Source organism: Colossoma macropomum, unplaced genomic scaffold, assembly GCF_904425465.1.
Source record: "Colossoma macropomum unplaced genomic scaffold, Colossoma_macropomum, whole genome shotgun sequence".
Lineage (NCBI taxonomy): Eukaryota > Metazoa > Chordata > Actinopteri > Characiformes > Serrasalmidae > Colossoma > Colossoma macropomum.
This window is the reverse complement of record NW_023494787.1, coordinates 27,815,911-27,838,626: the sequence shown is the minus strand read 5'-3', so window position 1 is coordinate 27,838,626 and position 22,716 is coordinate 27,815,911. Positions and strand designations below refer to the sequence as shown.

The 22,716-nt window shown below is 41.2% G+C and overlaps 1 protein-coding gene across 2 annotated transcripts in view; it reads left to right on the top strand.

Moving 5' to 3' along the window:
• Positions 1-21,773, top strand: part of ttyh3a (tweety family member 3a) — a 71,509-nt gene extending 49,736 nt beyond the window's left edge. Inside the window, exons 8-14 of one of the 2 annotated variants that reach the window (XM_036566748.1) lie at positions 721-776; positions 2,444-2,536; positions 4,052-4,144; positions 7,729-7,865; positions 12,362-12,535; positions 13,899-13,974; positions 18,558-21,773. In XM_036566748.1, coding sequence (XP_036422641.1) covers positions 721-776; positions 2,444-2,536; positions 4,052-4,144; positions 7,729-7,865; positions 12,362-12,535; positions 13,899-13,974; positions 18,558-18,635 — 707 coding nt within the window. In that variant the 3' untranslated portion in view covers positions 18,636-21,773. The remainder of the gene's footprint in view (positions 1-720; positions 777-2,443; positions 2,537-4,051; positions 4,145-7,728; positions 7,866-12,361; positions 12,536-13,898; positions 13,975-18,557) is intronic. The other variant, XM_036566749.1, reaches the window with a different exon arrangement.
• Positions 21,774-22,716: the final 943 nt, after the last annotated feature.

Here is a 22,716-nt window from a genome sequence, read left to right as displayed (position 1 = left end):
AAAGAGGGACAAATACTGAAATGAATGTAATTATTTTAGTGATTCTACTTTTCGCTCCAACAGTTATGCCAATAATCCAATTTGTAATGGTGAATGTTATATTACATTTGAAAAGAATGCAAATTAGCATGTTCATCTCAGGCTTTTGGACCCCACTGAACGTGAAAAATACTGTATATCTGCCTACGATTTCCTTTTTTTAATTTTTGGTGCATGGTGCTGTAGCCAAAAATCAGAAGGTGTTTTTGAGTTCGGCACATTTTGGTATTTGGCATTTTGATAGAAGATAAGAGAAAAAAACAAGAATCTTTTCTTTTAACTGATTGGATTTGGTGAATTGTGCTTAGGGACATGAATTAATAAAGTAAGGCAGATCTATTTTGATTTCGTGTTGACTGATAATTTTATATAATGTTACAGAATTGCTTGCAGCCCAACATTCCATAAAGCAAAGTAGGTCACATGCTGCCACCCTAACATTTGAATGATAACTAGCTAGCTAATTCCTTTTGCGCTCCATTTTTGAAGTGAATCATTTCATTTTAAAGCACGGTAGTTTTAGAATTTACATCAGGAAAAAAAAGGTATCGTTCCATCCTAGCATTGTGTGAATGTGCAGTTAGAGATCAGAGGATTTTTTTAGTTGTGACCTGATTTTCATTGTTCAGTTTTCTTGCTAGCATCACAGGTTTTAAATTTCCATCTCTGCTGTCTCCACAGACATCCTGCAGTATTACCTCCAGTGCAGCGTGGGGCAGGCCAACCCCTTCCAGCAGGTAATATAAAGCTTCCGTCTTCAGTCTGTCTGTTCGTCTTTGCGTCTCTTTCTATATCTGTGTCTTAGCCTTGCACGCCCTTTGACATTTGCACAAACTCTACAACCTCGAACCTCCTACATTCAGATCTGCCCTGATTCAGTCCAAGCGTATCTTCCCATCCATCTTGATGTCCTGCTCTGGAGTCACAGTTCAGTCCAGGTTTCAAGTTGATCCAGTTTTCCTCACATCCCCCATAGCTGCATTATCCCTTGTTTCCTCCGTTACACACTTCAGTTGTGTATAGTAGAGCCTGACAAATCTAATGAACCTGAACTTTTGACATTATTTATGTGAATAATGCATATAGTTGTAAAGGCTCTCACCACAGCTGCCTAATCGTGATGGACGACGGCAGCCCCATTCATTTCAATCTACACTTTATTGCATCTAAACACCAGTTAATAGCCATTTGGAAATGGTATATTGATCTCTGTGGGCCAGTGATCTCAACTATTATCCGACCATCATGAATGAGGGTCCTGAATATACACCTACAGCAATTGCTGGAGGCTTTAGGTTTCAGCAGAAATTAGGATGGCATTTCCTGAGAAGGGCTCGTGCCTTATCTTTCTGATGTCATCTAAATCAAGTTCAGTAACAATTTCTACTTTGTTAAAGAAAAGAAAACTTAACTCTCACAAAAGGCCTATTGATCTGGAGGTGAGTAAATCACTGCATCAGCGTTTGAGCAGCACAGGCAGAGTTAGCGCTTTGCTTTTTGAGAAGCAGAACAGACTGTACAGTCACTTCTGTTTTTTTCTTTCCACAGCCTGTTAATCTGTAATTTTCCAGGCTTTCGTGGCGATTTTAAAAATAGAACTGTTGCTAAGAAAGCTCTCTACTTGCCACCACGACCACTTGAAGCTGTCTCAAATATTAATGTGTTACATAGACCTTGTGATGCCGTCAGCAGCAGTCAGCCAGTAATGGACTTCCTGGGTTCCTTTCTTCTCCCACATTTCTCTCCTTTTTCTCTCAGCTGCCTGATCCAGCAGCGGTGTGGGCAGCTGCTCACCTCTCCCGCCAAAGGAAGGGCCCTCATGCATAATTCATGCGCGCTCACTGCTGAGAAAGAGTATAGCAAGTGTGCTAACATGTCAGCCAGCAAGTGAGAGGGGGGAAATGGCCCTGTCAGCACAGGAAAAGAGGCAGAATGACGTTTTTCCAGTGGAATATAGTGTTTTTGTAAAAGCATAGACTGAAACCACATGGACAGCTGACATTCTGCACTCACCTCAGTAACATCTGCTGATGAGAGAAATTTGAACGGAAGTGGCTGCTCTGGCTGGAGCCATCCTTTCAAAATCCCTGCCTTCTGTTGAGTTTCTTGGAAATCTGAACCATAATGAGCACTGTCATGGATAGGTTGGTACAGTACTTATTAGAAATCCTAATACATTAGTAATACAGGGACAGTTGCCAGTTTACTGCTTGGCTATTGTGAAGCTGAGAGAAGTTTCAAATTTGCAAACACAAAATTGAAAAAAAAACATATTTTAGTTTTCTTCATTGTTCTTTCATTTCTTAAATTCCTTTACTATTTTCTAATACATCAAACCCACATAAAGATCTAAAGATTTTTTTAGTTATTTGTATTGACTTTGTATTGTGTTTGTGTGTTATAGAAGCTGTCTGGAAGTCACAAGGCTCTGGTGGAGATGCAGGACGACGTGTCAGAACTTCTGCGTTCCGCAGTGCGGGAATACCCCCAGACCAAGGTGTGTGCCACACATAAAAGCCACTGCACGCGTCACACAGCATCTATAAATGCTTAAACATTGTCTCTAACAAATACCATCTTCAACGCATTAGCCCTCATGGCTTCCAGATCTGCGTAATTTCCATTCAGCATTCTTGCACTACTTTCCATTTTGCTACTGCAGCATTAAATTAAACCCAGGATTAGATCACAGAACATCATGAAAGTTACTAGAAATTTACACCAGAAAAGGCAGTAATTCTAAAGGCTGGTGGAACTCTGTGGTGGAAATGTGTAATTGTGTGCAAAATACAGAAGAACATTTTGTTACACTGATTGTGCCTCAAACCCTTTCCCGAGCGGATGAATCTGATGATTTTGTTGAAAGAGTATTCAAAGAGAACTTAGTCAAAACTTGAACAATGCATCTTCCGAAGATGTAAGTGAATTATCTTTAATTGGCATCATATCTTCATTAGTATAATGTTGATTTTGCAAACATTGAACTTCTTTTTGACCCTGTGCATGTGACAATATTATACAAACATCTGGCCTGACACCTCTGATTTTTAAATTATTGTTTCAGGCTTTACAGAGAGACTCGCAGCAGCACATGTTCTTATTTTTTTTCTCCTGACTCAGAAGATATTAATTTTAACAAAAATGTACATAACACAGCTTTCAAATAAACAAATAATATGCATCTGTTGTCTCAGCTAACGTTACTAGCCTATTCACTTCATAACTTATTTCAACTCAAGTTAGTCTGTGAATAGTTAGTTATTAAATGTGATAAATTCTCTAAATGATGTCAAATGAACATAAGATTGACATTTCTTGGTGCCCTCACTGCGATGTTTTCCTATGTGGAATAGCAACACTACACGTCCAGTGTGTTGTAGCTTTAACACCTACATACACAGACCTGGCAAAGGCCCACCGATCCAAAACCCTTCTGCCAGCCTGAACCAGTGGCTGTCGGTGTATTGCCTCTATGGTTTTGTCCAGCACTGACTCCTCTTGGCCCTTGCTCTGAGACAAAGCGACAGCTGACAAGCTGGACGTGTGAAAAGGAAGCACTAGCCCTCCGTGGCGCAGTGCCATTGTGGGGAAAGTGCTGAGCTTGTGAAAACACTTCACACACAGAGCTGTTCACCAGCTATTTGCAGCTGCAACGTCACACAACTTGGCCCTCACACGACAGTGAACTTTTGACAAAAGCATTCCTGTGTGCATAGAGAAGTGGAATGCTCCTCTGCCTCTTTTGCTTTGTTTTGTCGTTGAAAAACTTCGGCAGGCTTTGAAAGCACACCTGTTAAAGAGCAGAGGGAATTATAGAAAAGATAAATGTTGTAACTGTGTTGGTGAGTGTTAACAGTATATAATGTATGCGTAGAACTCACATTAAGCCCAACTCAATCTGTACCACTGACACATACACACACACAGCAGTCCAGTCGCTTGCCTGGCCCAGTTTAGGTCTGTTAGAGGAGGACATGACCCTGTTTTTACTCTGTCTGTGTAAATGTTTCAGAGCAATCTGGAGCAGATTCAGGGAGTTTTGAATACCACTGAAATTGGGCTGCATCAGCTGACCGCCCTAGTGGACTGCCGCAGTCTGCATATGGTAAGTGTATCTGTATGTAGCACATCATATTCATTACATACTATTGCTCATTCACAAGACAACATAAGCACACTACAGCTGTGCTGTCTGTTAATGTGGCACCTTACCCAGGACTCCATTATTGAACCATTATTTGGTTCTAAAGAGGTACCTAGCCCCCCACATGCAGTACTGTGCAAGACCACCTTTCATGATTTCATTTCCAGTCAAAATGGCCATTAAGTACTTATTAAGCTACTTATTATTCAGTGTCAGGAACAAAAACACACATTTCACTGAAAATTTCATAGAAGCCTCAATGACTGAATATATAATTTCAGTGTTTAGTGTCCACACTTTGCATTTATATCAGCTTCCATTCTTTTCAGTAGACTTGCTTTCTTTTTTTTTCCCAAAGAAATCTGCAGCGATTTTTTTTTTCCACACCTCCAAAGTTCACAGTCTTTGGTTGCGTCTTCTGCTTCTCACAATCTAAGTAATCCCAAACAAATTTAATGATGAGCTCTGGGCTTGGGGTGGTCAGTCCATTGTCCTGAGAACACCAGCAGCTTCTTTGTTTGATGTGCAAGTTTTTTGTAGAATCTCCTTTTCACAGCAACGGCTTCTTGAGAGCTGTGCATCCTTTCAGACCCATGGTATTGTCTTCTCACCATGGATGGACAAAAAACAGCTGTGGAATTTTTTTCAGATCCTGAAGCTAACATGAAAAAATATCTCTTATAGATCTCTGAAAGCTTGAAGTACTGTGTGTCTCCCATGTGTCAAGCACAAGGCCCACAGGCCAGATCAGACTCGCCACGCAATCCTATCCGGCTCGCAAAAGTCTTTTAATTTTCTGTTAATATTAGCCTGTTTCACAATGTGCAGTACTACCATCCCCAAAATGCACTGCAATGTAATGTGCTCTGATTGTCCTACCCAAACAATAAGCTATAGTATAGCGGTTACACCTAAATTTTACACAATTCTGTACAATTCCACACCAATCATATCAACAAAATGCATTTTAGCTGCAGTTCAACCACTGTAAACACTTAACATTAGCTTGGAAATTGAGCCCAAGTCTTAATGAACTTGCAGCAAAGAACAGATGCCAAGTGTCTAGTTTAAGCAAAAAGGTAGGTTTAAAAGGCTGAGCACCCAGACACATTTAAATTTTGAATATTTTAAGTGTCCATGTAATATTTTTACTACAAGTTTAGTTTACTATTGAAGTTTTTTGCATATTTTGAATGAACAGTGTCCAGTTTGGGTTACAGAACAACATTAATTAGAAATTAAATAAAAACTTTTTTTCTCTGGCCGACAGATGTGATGAGACTTGATAATATGGCCCTTTGACTGGTTGAGTTTAATGCCCCTGGTTTATCTGATGGTGACAGTTTTGGTGGTCTGTAAAGTCTTGCACAGCTGTTAGGAGTCCCATCTTCTCTATACCTTTTAATAATTTTTGGAACTTGAGTTTTGGAAACTGACTTTTCCCTTCCTTATGCAAGTAGATTATCTTATCTAATCTCTAAAGAATGACTTGTACTTAATGGCTGTTTTTGACTGGAAATCAAATAAATAAAGGGTAGTCTCTGACATTTTTGTACTCTACGTGATTTGCATTCTAACAATAATCTCAAATGGCCATCGGTCATGGAGCAAGCTCCCTGCCTGGGCGAGGTGCCTGTATCTGCTGTGACATTACTGGAGTTGATGAGGCCACTTTTAGAGTAGAGTGGGGCTCTTCTGGGGAGAGCTACTCAGTGGGTGGCCTCTTACAAGAGGCTCCATAGCGCTGGAACAAACATGAAAAAAGCAGACTTGGCCTTTTAGGCTTTATTATACATAATTAATGTTGTTTTGGTGGTGGTCATGCAATCGCCTTTCCAAAAGCATCATTCACCTGCTAGTGATTGTGGTGGAGCGAGTCTTTCTTCGAAAATGCTGTTTGTCCAAGCTTTTATGGGTTTATCATAATCATATTTTTTAGGTTGTGAAGCTTATATAAAGGACAGCCCTTTTTCTCCAGAGCCTGCTTCCTGGCCTGGATGTTCCACTGTGCAGTCAGCTGCATGGTAATCATGAGCGGAGCAGCTAGGTTGTGAATAATAATGGTGATTTGCAGGAGGGAGTGGCTGCCATGTTGTTGCCTATGCAGGATCTGCAGCACTGCGTACAGTTTGGGGGGGGGTTCTCTCCAGCTTCTGCAGCATATGTGCCTATTGCCAGCTACTGTCTGCTGCAGAGACACAGAATTCCACTTGAGTCTCTGTACAGCAGCGTTTGTGTGGGCAGAGTATACAGTATTATTCTAGCATTTACAGACATTCTGTATGTTCCAGAATAGTGAATATGCTGTGTGTTTGTACTGAAATCTTGTACATTCTGTGCTCTATGAGGTTGTGGAATCCACAGATTGAATTACTGAATGCCGCATTCTTCTGTCTGGTCACGACGACAGGGTTTTTGACTTTGAGTGTGGGTGTGCGAGAGCGTGGGTTTGTGTCTGATTCTCTCTCTCTCTTTCTCTTTCTCTGTCTCTCTCTGTAGAGGATTATGTATAGCATGGTGTTGTATATCTGTGTGTGTATTTGTGTGCAATGGCATGTTTCTCTCTTCTAATGGTTTGTCTCTTTCTTGGCAGGCAGTGTGTGTGTGTGTCTCTGTGTGTGTGTGTGTGTGTGTGTGTGTGTGTGTGTGTGTGTATGTGATGTCTCATTCTGTCTCTGCAGGACTGTGTGCAGGCAGGGACATGTGTAGTGCTGAATCTATCTAGGTCTATGTCTCTCTCTCGCTCTCTCTCTCTCTCTCTCTCTCTCTCTCTCTCTCTCTCTCTCTCTCTCTGTATGTCTCTTAGTATCTCTCTCTCTGCAAGACTATGCATGTAGGATGACCGTTTTGTGTAAATGCTAATATGGAACTGTCTCTCTTTGGATGTTTCTCTGTCTTGGTGTATGTCACTCTCTTGCTGTATGTCTCTTTCTCGCTCTCTGTTTGTTTGTCTCTCTTCCTTGTTCTCACTCTCTCTGTTTGTCTCTCTCCACCTCTGTTACTCTCTCTGTATTTCTGTCTCTCTCCACCTCTCTGTCTCTCTGTCTCTCTCTCTCTCTCTCTCTCTCTCTCTCTCTCTGTCTCTGTCTCCATCTTTCTCCCAGGACATTACTAGGTTACTTTTACCAGTAATGTTTGAGCTCTTGGTCATTCTCACATGCAGCCCTTTAACTGTGTTTAACCAGGATGTTCCCATTATGCATGCCATGAAAAAGCTGATAAGGAGGAAATGACGTACTCAGCATTTTTGACTCTGACATGCGTTCACACTTAACTCCTTACTATTTAGGTACCATGAAATTTCTGGGTAGATATTCTCTGTCCAAAGAAAAACATGTATCTCAATTTTTTCAGTCTTTTCAAGCACAGCGGCTGCTCTTATGTGAAATTTTCAAGATGAACGGATCAACAGAAATGCTCCAAAATTGCTTGGAATAAAATCTCTTTGTATCAACTTAAATTGGAAGCAAAGACTGTTTTGCCCTCCCCTGTGAAGTTACTACTTAGGAGATGCTAAGATGAAGTTTCTCTCTGTCTCTCTACAGGACTATGTGCAGGCAATGACTGGCCTGTGCTATGATGGTCTCGAGGGGCTGATCTATCTGGTGCTCTTCTCCTTCGTCACCGCTCTCATGTTCAGCTCCATCGTGTGCAGCGTGCCTCACACATGGCAGGGCAGGAGGTGAGTGCTGTGTGTGTGTGTGTGTGAGTGAGAGAGAGAGGAAAGACATAAAACTTCTGTCATCCTGTTATTTATCTCACTTATTGTCCAGAATCATTAGGCTAGTCATTAATTCTAAGGAAGATGTGGTTTTAAGTTACGAGAGCCGAGAATAAAAGGAAGGTACACGTTAGAAATATAACTATAAAACACAGTGACGCACTGGAAATCCTGCTGTATCTCACGATATTGTGCATGTGTGTGTATGTGTGAAGCTTGTCTCTCTCTACATGTGTGTTCCGGGCACTGTGGTTGGTCAGCTCTGACGCATTAAGCTTTCCTGCTGCAATTCTGAAGGACAGCCTGCACAGCTTTCTTTCTCTCCCTCTGCCATTTCCTCTGCAGTCACAGGGCACGAGCCTCAGTATACAGCCAAGCCATAATCTCATAAAGCTCTGTCATTTCCCTGAGACCGGACCTTCTCCTGGGCCAGGCCTGGTTTAGAGGCGGCTGGGATTAGACAGGCGTTTGATAGAGAGTGAGGTGGAAGAGGCCCCAGCTTAGCTGCTATGTGTAATTAACCCTGCTCTTCAGGAGCTGTGATCTGTTCCTTTCTGTCCCAAGATACCATACTAAGCACCATGCTTCTTCATGGCTGTCAATCATATGGCCTGCACGGAGCACAAAGTAGGTTAACTTAAGTAGGTTAACAACATTAGGAGTGGTGAGAATGATAATGACTTTGAGAAATGTCTGAGTCACAGCGATCAGCACGTAAAACACATTGATATACATATTAGAGAGCCAGGTAGACAGTGGCATCATTCAATACCTAGCAACTTAAAGCTGCCATTTGTGCAGGTGAGAATAGTGATGTTCATGATCGCTTTTTGAGCAGATAACAGAACAACTGCAGCGTTGTATATCATGTCATATTGAGAGCAAACATGCACAAGCAATGAGCTAAACAACTCGTTTCATCCATGTTCTCTGAGAGAAAGTGTGATGCCCCATAGTGAGAGGAAACCACACATGGCAAAATTACAGAGGTTATCAGTCCATTGCGTTTACTTTTAATAAAATCCAGTTTAATGTTTGTGGCATTTTATGTATCCGTGTAAACGTTTAATTTCATTGCTTTTTATGGGAGCCACTGAGGACCTGATATAGCTTAACATAGGCCATCAATTCAGTGAATGACTGACCTTGTGAAGGATGTTGTATTCGATTTTGCCAAAGCACTAGATTGTTTTATTTAGTTGCATAATTGACTAGCCTATTAGTTTTAAGTGCTGTTTTTAAATAGCTTTGTTGACCCACAATGGTTTACTTCCATGACCAAGACACTACAGGTCACAGAATATATGTGCAATCATGATGAAACTTTTGAGTTTATAATTTGAATTTTCAGTTGAAAAGGATCAAATGTTCTCTACAAAAGAGAGAGAGAGATTCTGTTGCATATATAAAGACTTGAAAAAGAACTCTTGTGCCTTAGTATTTGTCTAAGCTATGCCATCTTAACACACCTGCCTGTATTCTCAGATGCTCTAGTCAAGGTTTATTTGCAGTTTCCAAGTTTCTGCTTGGTCTCCCAGAGAGCCTCTGTAGCATCTCCTGCATCTCTGCCTTTAAATGCCAGTTAAAGACTTACCTATTCTCTCTGTCCTATTCATCTGATTGTGCTGTTGTCTAGGCAAATCATGCTGTATCACTGTGCCCTCTACTCTGCGTTATGTTGCGTTTTGCTGCTTTATTTCGCGTCTGTAGATGTGTTCTCATTGTTCCTTTTCTGGTGGGTGGCAGACTTTTTATTTCTTTATCCTAATATCTATTGTCATTCTGTTATGGAAAATCTGTTGTTAGTTTCAAGTGACCTTGAGCTTGGGAAAGGTGCTATATAAATAAATTATTATTATTATTATTATTATTATTATTATTATTATTATTATTATTGTCTTTAAAAATGACACAAATCAATGCATATCTATTGAGGACACTTCTGAGAGAGAGAGAGAGAGAGAGAGTAAGAGAGAGGGAGACTATACAGTACAATAGGTCTTTGTTTGTCTCAGCCTTGGTGAACAGAGCACTACTGAGCTGAAAGTAGAGGAGTGTCATTTTAAGAGACTGATAGACTGAGGTCTGGAGGTTGAGGAGCATTTTGCTTCCTGACCGTAGTGCCCTTGTCAGGTGCCGGAATTACCAAGAACGTTTCTGTTCCTCCATTGACCAGCAGGGGGAGATCGAGCCAAAAGGATGACATCATCCATTCTGTGATGTCTATTCCAGCGCTCTGGCTTTTTTGTAGCCATCTGCAGTCGAATCCATCAAGCCAGGGTACTGTAAAGACTGCATTCTGTTTGTCTGTGGTTACTGTGTCCATGAGGTTTGCATCTTCTGCCTTTTGTTTTTTTTCTGGACCAGAAACAGACAGCGAAGCCATTGCCACACGGGAAGATTGGATGGTTCTGATGGTTCTGCTTAATACTAAATTAATAAAGAAAGCTTGGCTCCAGGCAGTTATTTTGTTGTCAAGTTTGCCCACAATATGTCCGTCGTTTGAAGAGGAAATGGAGAGGACAGAGCAGGCGCAGCTTCTGTTGTTGCCCGTGGCACCGTGGATACTGACGACTGCAGATAGGCACATGTGTGTTCCTGATGTGCTGCAGCCTTTTGAGTGCAGAAGCATAGGCAAGGGCTCCCTCTGCTGGCCAAATCACTCTCTACTGGTGTTATCTTTAGGGGTGTAACCTAGATTATGTGCTTTCATGATTGTGTAAGCAGAAGAGCTTGGGCAAAACATCTAAATGCAGTTTTTCTAACCGGTATTGTGACTGTGGTTTAAATTACAATTATTTGCTATAAATTCAGATCCAAGGCTTTTTTGTTTTTGGCCAAGAACACTAACTATTCAGATTTTCTGGCTTGAGCGCTGAACATAGAGTACCAGACAGGCATATAGTTTTGGTTTTATTATTAGGTTGTATTTCTTGTCATTTGAAAATTATACACTAAGTTTATAGAAACAGTTTCTGTATGAAACTGCAGATAGGCACGTGTGCTCCGGATAGTGATTAGTTGATAAAGTTATGACTAAGGTTATGACTAAGGTTATGAAAAAGATATTAGTGTTATTATTGATACATCATTTATTTTAATCCTTTTTAAATGCTCTATAATGTTCATATAATATCATTCCAGTACATGGCAGTTTTCTGTTTTGTTGCTGCATGACAAGAAATGTCTTGTTCTTACTGCTGTAGTATATGGATTGAATATCATATTGCGTATATGTTGAGATTATATTGCTACATTTTGCGATCGTGATATGCCTTGCAAAAAACTAAAAACTTCTATGATTGCTAGTGTTGTGAAAGCTAGCGATCACTTTATCTCTTGTTCTTTGAGTATTATCTGACATCGATCCATTATTTCTTTTTTTAAAAGCTGTTGTAAATTGAAGCGCTTCATTTAAGATGAGCATCTAGAAGTGGTTTCATGCTGAAACTACTTAAACACTACTACCCCACAGGACAGAATATACAGCTAATATGACATTACACAATGTGTGTGTGTGTGTGCTATTTCAGGATACATTTGTTACAGGATTGGATCGGATTCATTATTTTTCTTTCCTCCAATTTCCGATTCAGGGATGTGCATGGTTACTCAAGTTTAGGTGCCAGTATTCGAACACTTTGCTACTCCAAAACGTAAATGCCTAATTGTGAGTGCGTTGCCAAGGACGCGTTGTTAAGGATGTGACTGAGAAAGCAGAGATTAGGCTTTTAGTGCTAAATTGGCTATAATGATGTTAGATCTAATTAAAATGTGTTTTTCTGACAAACATGTTGGCACATCGTCATCTGAAGGGGAAAAACCTGTAGAAGATGACGAGTCTCCATCAGATCCAGTGTTGTACCGGTTACCTGTGGTTTTAGCTTATTAGCTCATCTGAGCCAGTCTCCGTTATGTTACTGATCTGACCTGAAAACCCACTGATCACCCTCGGCTGTTTTTAAACAGTAAAAAATATTTTGAAATTTATTCCTCTACGTGATGCAAAACTTTTGCGCAATATCAGTGCAGTTACCTAAAAAAGGAAAGCCACGGCTGTACGTTTTCATTTTTATTTGGTGTGGTGTTTTTTCTATTTCCATGGTTAACAGCTATCCATTCATGAACTCTTACGGATACTCATATTAAAATTAGTACAGATTGCACATCCCCAATCTGATTCAGCATTTTTTGCTGATATCATACCGATACCGATACCCATCGACACCATCTCTAGCGAAGGTCTGCGTTGCAGTAATGATTAAAGGAATATATTGTGCAGCCATACTTGTGGCAAAGAAGTTTTGAATAATGGTAGCAGCAAAGGGAGAGAAACTGAAGAAGACATAAAAGTCAGATTAAGTCAGATTGTTAATCAAATTATAATAGATCTATAGATTCTATTACAAGTTAATTATTAGTTACGGCCCTAATTATGTGTGTTTGTGTGTGCACAGGCCTGATGAGGATGGTGAGGAAGACTCTGGGGCTGCCGGAGGAAGGCAGAACCATGATAACCTGTACCGGGTGCACATGCCCAGCCTGTACAGCTGTGGCAGCAGCTATGGCAGTGAGACTAGCATCCCTGCAGCAGCACACACCGTCAGCAATGCTCCTGTTACCGAGTACATGTGAGTGAAGCACACACACTCACCTGTCTGGCATACAGAGCAGATCGGGTAATGTACATCTTTAGGCCTTTTAGTCATTGTGTCATATCACTGACTACTTAGCCTTTCATGTTAACATTTGCTGTCAGCAGTCTGTCTCAGTGTTTATGAAGGGACATCTGGCCTCTCCCCTGCACTCGACTGACTGAATGCTCACAGTCCAATTTTAAACCTGAAATAGTCCAGAGATGGGAATAAACCTGCTTCTTATAAGCTGGTCCCGGCATGTATATCAATTACACTACCCCCTCCACATAAAAGATACTAATAAAGGATGAGAAGAGCCCCCCAAACAGAGCCAGGGTTTGTTTGTTTTTAGACTTGATGAAGAAGCAGTGCCAGCTCCTCTGTAGTCCACACCATCTGCCCCATGGATTAGCTTCAGGCCCCCAGAGAGGCCTGGCTGTCCCTGTGAACTGGGCTTGCAGCAGCTGCTCCCCTCCAGCTGTGTGCACACAGGAGAGGAGCTGAGAGATACCACCAGGGGGAGTCATAGATCAGACTAAGTCAGTGCCACCCGCAGAGATAGAATACCAATGTGCCAAAGCACGCCTGACGGGTCTTTCTTCCTTTAAATTTTAGTGCCAAGCTAGTTGTAACACACCTGACCTCCAGAGGGCTGTGATTAGTTGGATCATGTGTTTGTTTTAGGTTGGAACCAAACTCCACAGGGTGGGCATGAGTAATTTTCAAACTGAGTACTCATTACACAGCATTTGACTAGTTTTCACAGATTGATTTTCCATTACTTACTTTGACAGGAAGAGGCTGTTTAACTGACATGTAAAACAACCAACAACAGACCATTTTCTCATGTCATATGTAGGGGACGGTCACCTCCCCTATAGACCCATGTGAAATAAAATGGTATACAGTAACTCTATCAGCAAATGCTGTGTTGGCTTCAGAGACGTTTGTTTCTTAATCTAGCAATTGCATCTTTCTCCAGAATGCGCATTTTTACTTTTCAAGTAGTCAACTTCTCATTCACGTTAGAGTACTCAAAACTACTGCAAAATTACTGAAAATGCCCATCTCTAGATAGTATATTTCTAGGATGATGCCTTCTACACTGAGCTACTGGAGGACATTTCATGCTATACGAGACATTAATGGGACTAGGCTGATTACACTGTAACCAAATTAGTAACTGCTTTTGAGGTATTATTTTTAGAATTGCTTAGTGCCAACTACCTCCGCTTTTCTTTTTAATTACAGAACTACAGAATTTTATAGTTTCACTGTGATCTTGGCTTACTCTATTCTGGTGGGTGTGTTACGTGCGTGTTCATGCATGTGTGTGTGCCTCTCCTTCGTCACACAGGACGCAGAATGCAAACTTCCAGAATCCCCGCTGTGAGAACACTCCTCTCATTGGGAGAGAGTCACCTCCTCCCTCTGTAAGTGTCTGACTTACTTAACACTCCTTAGTGAATGACTACACACGCTCCCACCCACACATGCACCCACACGCATACACAACACGCTCCACAGAGTCATTTTGACAGCCTTTTTGTGGGTAGGCTCACCTAATTCGAACAGCACTACGTAGTAGGTGTATAAGCTTTTTTTTTTTTCTTTTTTTGGCTTCCCACACTGTAGTTCATTCACTTCACACTGTAGGCAAGCGGGAAAGGGCATGGCGCTACAGCTAGAAGTCCGTCTGCGTGGGTTAGGAGGCTGAAACGACCGTTCTGGACAGGCTGTCAGCCAAATTTAGAGTTTGGTGGGATCACGCGAAAGGGGCCTGTTAGACCTTTCAGAGCTGCTTTGCTATCCCGAACTGGCAGTACTTCGGTTAGAGGATCTAAATGCCAGTTCCAGGTCAATGTTAATGAGATTTTCATAGGAGAGATAGATGGAGGAAGGGAGTAACGGGGTTGGTGGAACTGATGAGGCCTCAGGACTACGGTCTTGCTGTTGTAAGTGGACCCTCGTTAACACTCTGATCATACTGTTGTGTGCCCCCACCTCCACCCCACATCCTCTTTTGTGCTGTGCATGCCCCTCCTCAGCTCTTATGGCTGTGTCTGTGAATGGAGATGGACACTGTCATTCTTGTCGTTGTCTTTTCTGCTTCCCCCCCTCCGCTGCGCAGTCATATCAGACTGCCACGGACGCTACCCAACAGCACAGCTGGCAGTTAAAGGCATCGGATAGCCCACGTTCGGTTTGGTAACCGCCGCTGCCGTTTCAACAGGTACTGAACATGCCCGTCCACTTCCACATACTGATCCGTCCTTCTTCCCCAAACTAAGAGACTGTGTTGAGTCACTCCTCCTTTGACCTCCTGTTCCTGACCAAAACAACCTTTCTTTGGTGTGTGTCATGGTGTTTCCTTTGTCACTTGTGGGCAGCACCGTAGCCCCCTCTGGTCCCCTGTTCACTCCTGTTGTCAGTAGAGACGCAGAAAGAATGGCCTTTGCCCTTACATAAAGAGATTTGTGCATCATGTACTGTGGCAGAGTGCAGGTTGTGCTTTCTTGTTAGACACTCTGGGTAGCAGGTAGAATGTTGTACATGGATTGCTTAGGCTTTGGCTTTGATAGTATGTGCTTGTGAGTAGTTATATTAAGCAGTTAATGGAGCTGTTCCTGGTTTGTACTGGTTGTGAATGACAATGTCACAAAGGTTGTCTTGTGTTTTTTTTATATATATTTTTTCATCCATATCTGTCTCTTTCTTTCTGCCTCACTTGGGCCAAGCGGCTAGGACACATTCTCTGCCACTTACGTGGAGTGAAAGAGAATTAAGCAATGATGATTAATAGTAGCAGCTTGATTATTTATAAGCATCCTCCTGCAGGCTTACTGACTGCCTTAAGACATATCTAGAACTTGTTGTGTTTTTAGTTTTTTGTTTGTTAGAGATTATTTTGGTAAAGTTGTACTTAATTCTGTTTCATTCCCAAATAACAACAGTTCTTTGTGTTCGAATAGGCGGGTTTATCTTTCAAGTTGAGGAACATGTTTAAATTGTATGCATGATGCCACAGTAGGCAATTGGTCATGCTTGCTAGGCCTACTAAAAATGAAGCAAACAGTTGAAATAGTAGTGTTTGGGACCATTGTTCAAGAGGATGATAGAACAACTACAGTAATACACCAAATCGAAGCAAGCATAGGACAGACAGACATCTATTTCATCAGTGTTTTCCCTTGAGAAAGTGTGATGTGCAGCAGTGTGAGGGAATCACACATGGCTGTGCAAAATTATAGAGAAAGACATGATGGATGGCTCAGTTACTGAAGTACAGGGAGCCAAAGCCAGTCCTGGTCAGGCATTTATGTTAGTTTTAATGTGGGTTAGTAATTAGTGGTAAATACTACTTTTAAACTTTCAGCAGACCATCATTATATATTCCACTCGTTTCATCAACTTTTAAATTTTTGCTCATATGTTTCTACACAGAATATGTTTAATATGGTTTTGAGCCAGTTAGTTCATGTATTTGCTTTGTGCCTAGCCACACTTATCAGTTCTACAGTCCACATAAGAAACTCTTTTAATGTCTTGGCACATTAATATGGAATTCAGTTGATGTGTGCTTTCAGACGTTTGCATATATAGTTCAGCCAATAAGATTTCTGAACTAGAACTATCCATTTTGATGAGTCACGTCTTTGCTTTCAGCCTCTCCAACTTGACGATTAGTTGCCGGCTGATGACGATTAGTTATTGGTCACGTATACGAATGTGTCATTTCTATGTAAATTTGGCACACAGAATTTCTGAATATCTCAAGAACCTTTTACCAAAGTCCACACAGCAACACAATAGCTCCATTCCTCCACTACTCGCAGACTTTACATTCAGCAATTTTTTTACACTTAAGGAAAAGTAAATGTCCCTGTCCTTTGCAAGCTTGCTGTCAAACTGTTCTGAATCTCTCGTATCCTTTGAGTTTGAGATTCCTTTTGAGTTTGAGATTCCTTTTGAGTTTGTTAAATGAAGTAGTGTTTTAAGATGGAATTTTAAAGAAAACCTTTCATAAGTCTGTTAACTAGCCTCAGCTGTACACCAGCACATAGTCTGTTATCTACAGCTCAGTTTCTGCCTATTGCATCTGTTGTATATCAGCCCATAAAAATGCCAGTGATGAAAACTAGTGTGGCCCAATCTGTCTGCTTGTAGTTCATTTAACCTTTCATTTATAACTTTATTTGAGAATATACTATATACACTGCACGTACAGTAGTGTAACTGTGTGTTATGTAAAGCTCACATTACAACCCTGATGCATTGTCTTGTGTGATATGTTTTGTATTAAGCATTGCAAGCTATTTTGGGTGTTGACATTAGCTGTAGTAGACTTCATGCACTGTGTAATGAAAGTATGCTTCTATAGTTCTTCTCTACCGTAGACGTGTTTGATCCATGACCCAATTTCAGTGCAGCACTGCGGCAGAATAACATTTCCTTTAGAAGGCTGTTGAAATGATTCTGTGTGTTCTAATACTAGAGCTGAGTGCTTCTTTAAACTCTTGCTCAATGTTCATGTGTCAATTGTGAAGGTGTCAGTGCATGACAACTTATTTATCTTATTCTTCAGTTTCCCCATAAAACCAGAGAGAGGGCTTTTGTCCACTTCCTGAGAACTGAAACGGCTTCATTAATATTCATTTTACCTGCTGCCACATATCTTAAAACATTTCTTTACAGATGCTGCAGACTAATTGAATTTAAAGCAGTGGTTCTCAGAACTGCCTTCAGGCCCCCCAGGCCCCTCTGTTGGGAGTTTGGTTTGAGCAAAAATGTGGACTGTCTGGGGGAGCCTGAGGACTGTTTAGAGAACCACTGCTTTAAAGCAATAGTTTGTTGAAAACATCTAATTAACATAATTTACCCCAAACATAGGAAATGAAACTAATGTAAATAAAAGTAATGGAAGTCTATAGCACTATTCGGATAGGATTCGTTTACATAGGAAGGTAGGATAATTTAATTATGTAGCTATTGTTTCACTATGATTTTAGGCCTGTCAAATTCACCATAGTGCTTATGGACTGAGATTCCACAACATTTTAACCACGATAAATTGAAATGTAATAATAACCTCTTGCTGTATTAATCCTGTGAGAATTGCCATGTCGATAAATATTCAGTCATCTCCAGTAGAAAAGGAGTTGTTGCAGTATTTCTTAAGTATGGTGAAGCATTTTTTCTTTGGCCCAAATCAAGCCGATATGTATTGTCCTAACTAAACTGTATGACTGCAAACATTGAAACATGTAAACCCACTGAAAAAAAGGTTTGATTTTTTGCGGTGATGTTGACTTTTGACTGTGAATTCCCAAGTTAATGATGTGAATGACACGTTGCATTCAACGAAGACAGGCAGGTAGATGTATAAGGTAAACAGACTGGTTTTACAATTAAATAAAATATTTGGAGATTTTACATTTGGAACTTCTTAGGAGTGACAGCAGTGTGTAAATCGAGTAGCCACTGCCATCTCTGTAATTTATACCGGGATTTCTTATTCCATGCGAAATCAAGCAAGTCATAAACATGTTATTTTACTACCCTGTAGTAAAATAACATTACTCCACCTCCCCATGTTAAACTGAATAGTTTGAATAGTATTTGTCACCTAAAATATTTTTCACTGTCATAGACTTCCACTATATTAGCTTCAGGGCAAAACTTCAGAATCCTTTAACCATTCTCCTAAATGACAATTTAAACGACAATTGCAGTGTCTAACCCAAGAAAGGAACCTAATGCTTACCACAGAATGCACTTTGTGAGAGTACTGACATTAAATGGCAAGAGTCTATGAAATTGAAACTTGTTACAGTTGAGTTACAGTTAAGCCTAAAAAATAATTTTTTAGGCTCATTTGCAACAAGTCCAGTTGAATGAGTATTGGGCACTTCTGTCAATGCAGGTGTGTCCAGACCTACTGCTTAATCTGTAAGGAAATGTCCACTGTTTACACTAGTTTACGTCATATGCTTGTCCTCTCTTTGTGTCTCTGCAGTACACGTCCAGCATGAGGGCCAAGTACCTGGCAAACGCCCGGGCTGACCCCAACAACAGCACTTCTGCAGCACACTAGAGAAGCACTGGGCCCTCTCCCCTAATCCCACACACTCACACACGTTCACACACACACTCACAGATGAGCCCCTGTTTCCACGGCCCAAGCAGACTCCAGCCCACAAAACCCAGCCTGGCCTCATCACCCAAGCCCACCCATCTAGCCACTACAGGCCAGAAGGTGCGCTTGCCCTTTGATGTGCACTCGCCAAGCCCAATCAACACAAGGACATCCTGGCATCATGGAAACACACTCGAGCAGAGGGCCCCTTCTGCTGTTTACAGATGGCTGACCACAGTCCCAACCAGAGCCCAGCAGGCAGAGCAGTGGGTTACTTCTAACGAGCGCGTGTTTGTGTGTGTGTGTATGTGTGTGCGCGTGTTTTTGTACACGTTTATGTGTGTGTACATGTGTTTGTTAGTCCGTGCTGCCCTTGCTTTCTTGTGGTGCTTTTGCCAGAGGACCCTAGAGCCCCATAAGTACACAGCCAGAAGGGGGTGATGGGCCTCAAATCACATTCCTGCATGACTTCTTCTATAATGTGACTTCCTCTATTATATAGGATTTCTATTCTTTGACATACAACAGTAACATCTACTCTGAGTAGCTGGACAGGTAAAGCGATATGAACTCCACAGCAGGTAACAAGTCAGACAAGCTGACGTCAACGATTTGCAATACTAACTAATATGAATTACCGGACTGGTATGAACACGGCGTGTTTTTTAACTTCACTGATGCAGTGGTGCTAGTTATCCTAACTAAAATCTGAAAAGAATACTGCCATTATGTATATGAAAAGGGGAAAAAAAGTAGCAATAGTCAGCTTGGGGTTGAAAACGGGCTTGGGGTTTAGCTCTAGTTTAATCTTTCATTGTGAGCTCTCTTAGGTGGGGTAGTGTTGATGGAAAAGCTGATGTGGAAGCTTTGGAAAGCCCCTGTGCAAGTTTGTCCTTCCTGTTTTCCACCATACGAACTGCATATAAACAACCACTCAGAGGTTCCTGGTGCGGTCCAAATGAGACCAAGCTGTCTCGCTTACCCACGCTGGAATACTCCCAGCAACACTGCGATGCCTGCACATGAGAATGAGGTTGAGTTTGAGAAGGAGGTTGAACTCCGACTCAGCTGCGTTGGATTACTTGACCACAAACTGGCATTGAGTGTTGTTTGGGCACTGAGTCTCATTCAGCTGAGTCCACTTTGACATATCATCGTACCCACTGGAAGGGAAGGCAAGCCTGAGATAGCTTTGGCCGCTGTTGACCTTAGCTGGATACTGCATTTGACACAATACTCTGCAACCGAACTGTGGAGTGTCTGGGGACCACTTAATGTTATTTTTGCTCTTACATGTCTCTGCCTATGGTTTATCGGTTATCTGCTACATTTGTCTTGCATGCTTGCAGCTGTTCACCCTCCTCAGAAGGGTTCGTCGTTGAAACGTGTCGCCACTGTTGTTAAAAAACGATGAAACGTACTTGAGAACTTCTCTGTACTGTACATGAACTATGAACTGGACGGACTGCTGAGCAAGCTTGGACATGGACTTTGCTGTTCAGGTTGCGTTTCTTTTCCCCTCATCTGTGAAGCAGTATGGACTTGAGGTGGAGAAATAGGCGGCCACTCCCAGAGAAAGGATGGTTGCCTTCTGGAACTCCTGTAACTCTGCAGTTGCTCGGTATGATCTACCAAGGACCAAAATGTCCAGGGTTTTTTCTTCAAGGTCCATATTTCTGATGCATCTTAGAGTGCTGATCTCATACATCCATGAAATAGTAGTTATTAGGCTATTACAGACCATAACTTATACCTTTGAACCTTAGGCTGCAGCATTCAGACAAGAGCACATCTGGTCCAAGGAGAAAGTGCCATATGGAAGTGTGCACTGTCTCCTCAGGAGACCTCTCGCATGCACATAATGCCACGGGATCTGCTATATCTCCTCTGCTCTGGATCCCTCACATTAAGGTTTGGAAGTTGCAGTTGGTCTCCTGCAGTGGCAGGTGAGCTGGTTATCAGTCTACACTGCTGGAGATTGTGGTTTTCTCTGTCGTCCTTCTGAGCCGCTGTCTGGTACGCAAAGTCCTCTTTAACCGAGTGGACCTACCAAACACCACTTCAAGAGAACACTCCCATCTCATGAAAGGCCAAAAAAGGCCGAGCTGTTCTATGTACAGCTACTTTCCTGGATCAGAGACATGCATGCTGTGTAAGGACAAGCTTGGGACTAATCATGCACAACAAAGTCAAAGATCCTGTGATTCTCTGAGGAGGTCATACTAGGAGAAAAGAGCAAAAGGGAATACTTTAAGACTTATGGAAAATAAAGCCTGGGTTATTTGTTTCATTAGCTCATACCCTGAACATCTCTCGCTTACTGGACTGTGTGAGCTTCTGTTCATTTACTTCTCTGAGGCATGGTGACCTTTCAATGTGGAGTGTGAAGTGTTCTCGTGTGCTACTGATGCTTGCATTGGGTTTCTTGATTGATGCTTTTATCGCAATCAATAACGAGGCGAGGTTCCTCGACTGTGCCAACAACCAAACCACAACTCTTTGACCTTCCTTGTATCTTTTAAATGTTTCACATCTTTTAAATGGGCCTTTTTTGTACATTCACACAGCTCTGCCTAGCCTGAGCGACCAAACTACTCACCTGTGAACATGAGCCCGACGTTCTAAGAATTGTATTTTTTTTTGTATGTGAATGATCATTTGTTAGTGAGGCATTTTTTGTTTGTTTGTTTTTACATCAGCATACTCTGTTAATATCGTATTGCTAGACCAATGTATATACCATATATAATACAATGCAAAATGAAGAAAATGGCTTGTGTCAAGGACAATGAATTTGCAATACCATAGTGCAAACTGTCACACTTCATCTCATTTTTATTTTTATTTTTTTCCAATTTCTAGTCTTTGTGGCAAATTTTTAGAATGATTATTAGTAAGCACAAAAGAAGAACTTTTGTCTCATGTGAATAAATGAGTTTGGTATTTCATTGAATTGTTTTGATAAAACTTCACTGTAGAATTACTTTTGTTTTTTTCTTTTACTTTTTGCATTTACTAAAATATTGTACATGTTAAACCTGTGGTTTTATTGAGCTTGAACTCAGTGTTTTCAGATTAAAGTACATTAACTGATGACCAGTGTCATTTTCTCTGCCTTTTTTGGATGTTCACTCTTGCCTTGCATCTTCAGAATGATCTTCACTTTTTGTGGATCTTTTGGTGTTTTACATCACTCAGTTATTATCTGACATTTGGTTTAGCTTGACATTAGCGTTGTTGATTTTGGATACATGATGAGACCAACGATATTCTTTGCTTCAGCAGTCAGTAATCTTCCGGGTGATCTGCTGGTTGCCATTGCCTGATGCTTTGTGTGGTTAGATTTGTCATATGAAGGCTTGGCAATGTGCTTCTTTGGACGTGGGTTGTGATTTTGAAATTAGATACACAGTCATGCTGAAGATTGCGGTTTGTTTTGGGGAGGTTTACCACAGGGAAAATTCCTGCCATGTGCTCAAGTTCCTCATCAAACGTTTCAGCTGAACCATCCGGGGGTTTGAAGATGGTTCTGCATTTTAGCCTTTTTGTTTGCTGCACTGTAAACTTTCACATGATGTCACTGCTTGACAAAATGGCTGACTGTAGCTTGGCTTGTTTTCTTAACAGAAACACTAGATGGCAGTATAGCAACAGTAAAGTGAGAGTGATGAACGCACTGGCTGAGGATAACAATGTTAGTGCTGTCCAGAATCATCCTCAGTTCTTTAGATCATAAGTCAATGAATAAAACTATTTGTGTTATTGGTGAATATTAGGCAGAATTTCAATTTGATATGAAACATGGTTCTTCAAGGGTTATTTAGTAAAGACAATGGTTCTATTTAGAACCATTTCATGCTTACAGGGTTCTTTGCTTGGGGAAATGGTTCTTAAGATTGATGGAGAATGTGTTGTATATGGTTCTGTAAAGCACCAAAAAAGATTCTTCTAATGTTACGATGTCAAGGTTGTAGCAACAGAAGAACCCTTTTTGGTGCTATGCAGAACCATTTTCAAAAATGTAGAACCATATACAACA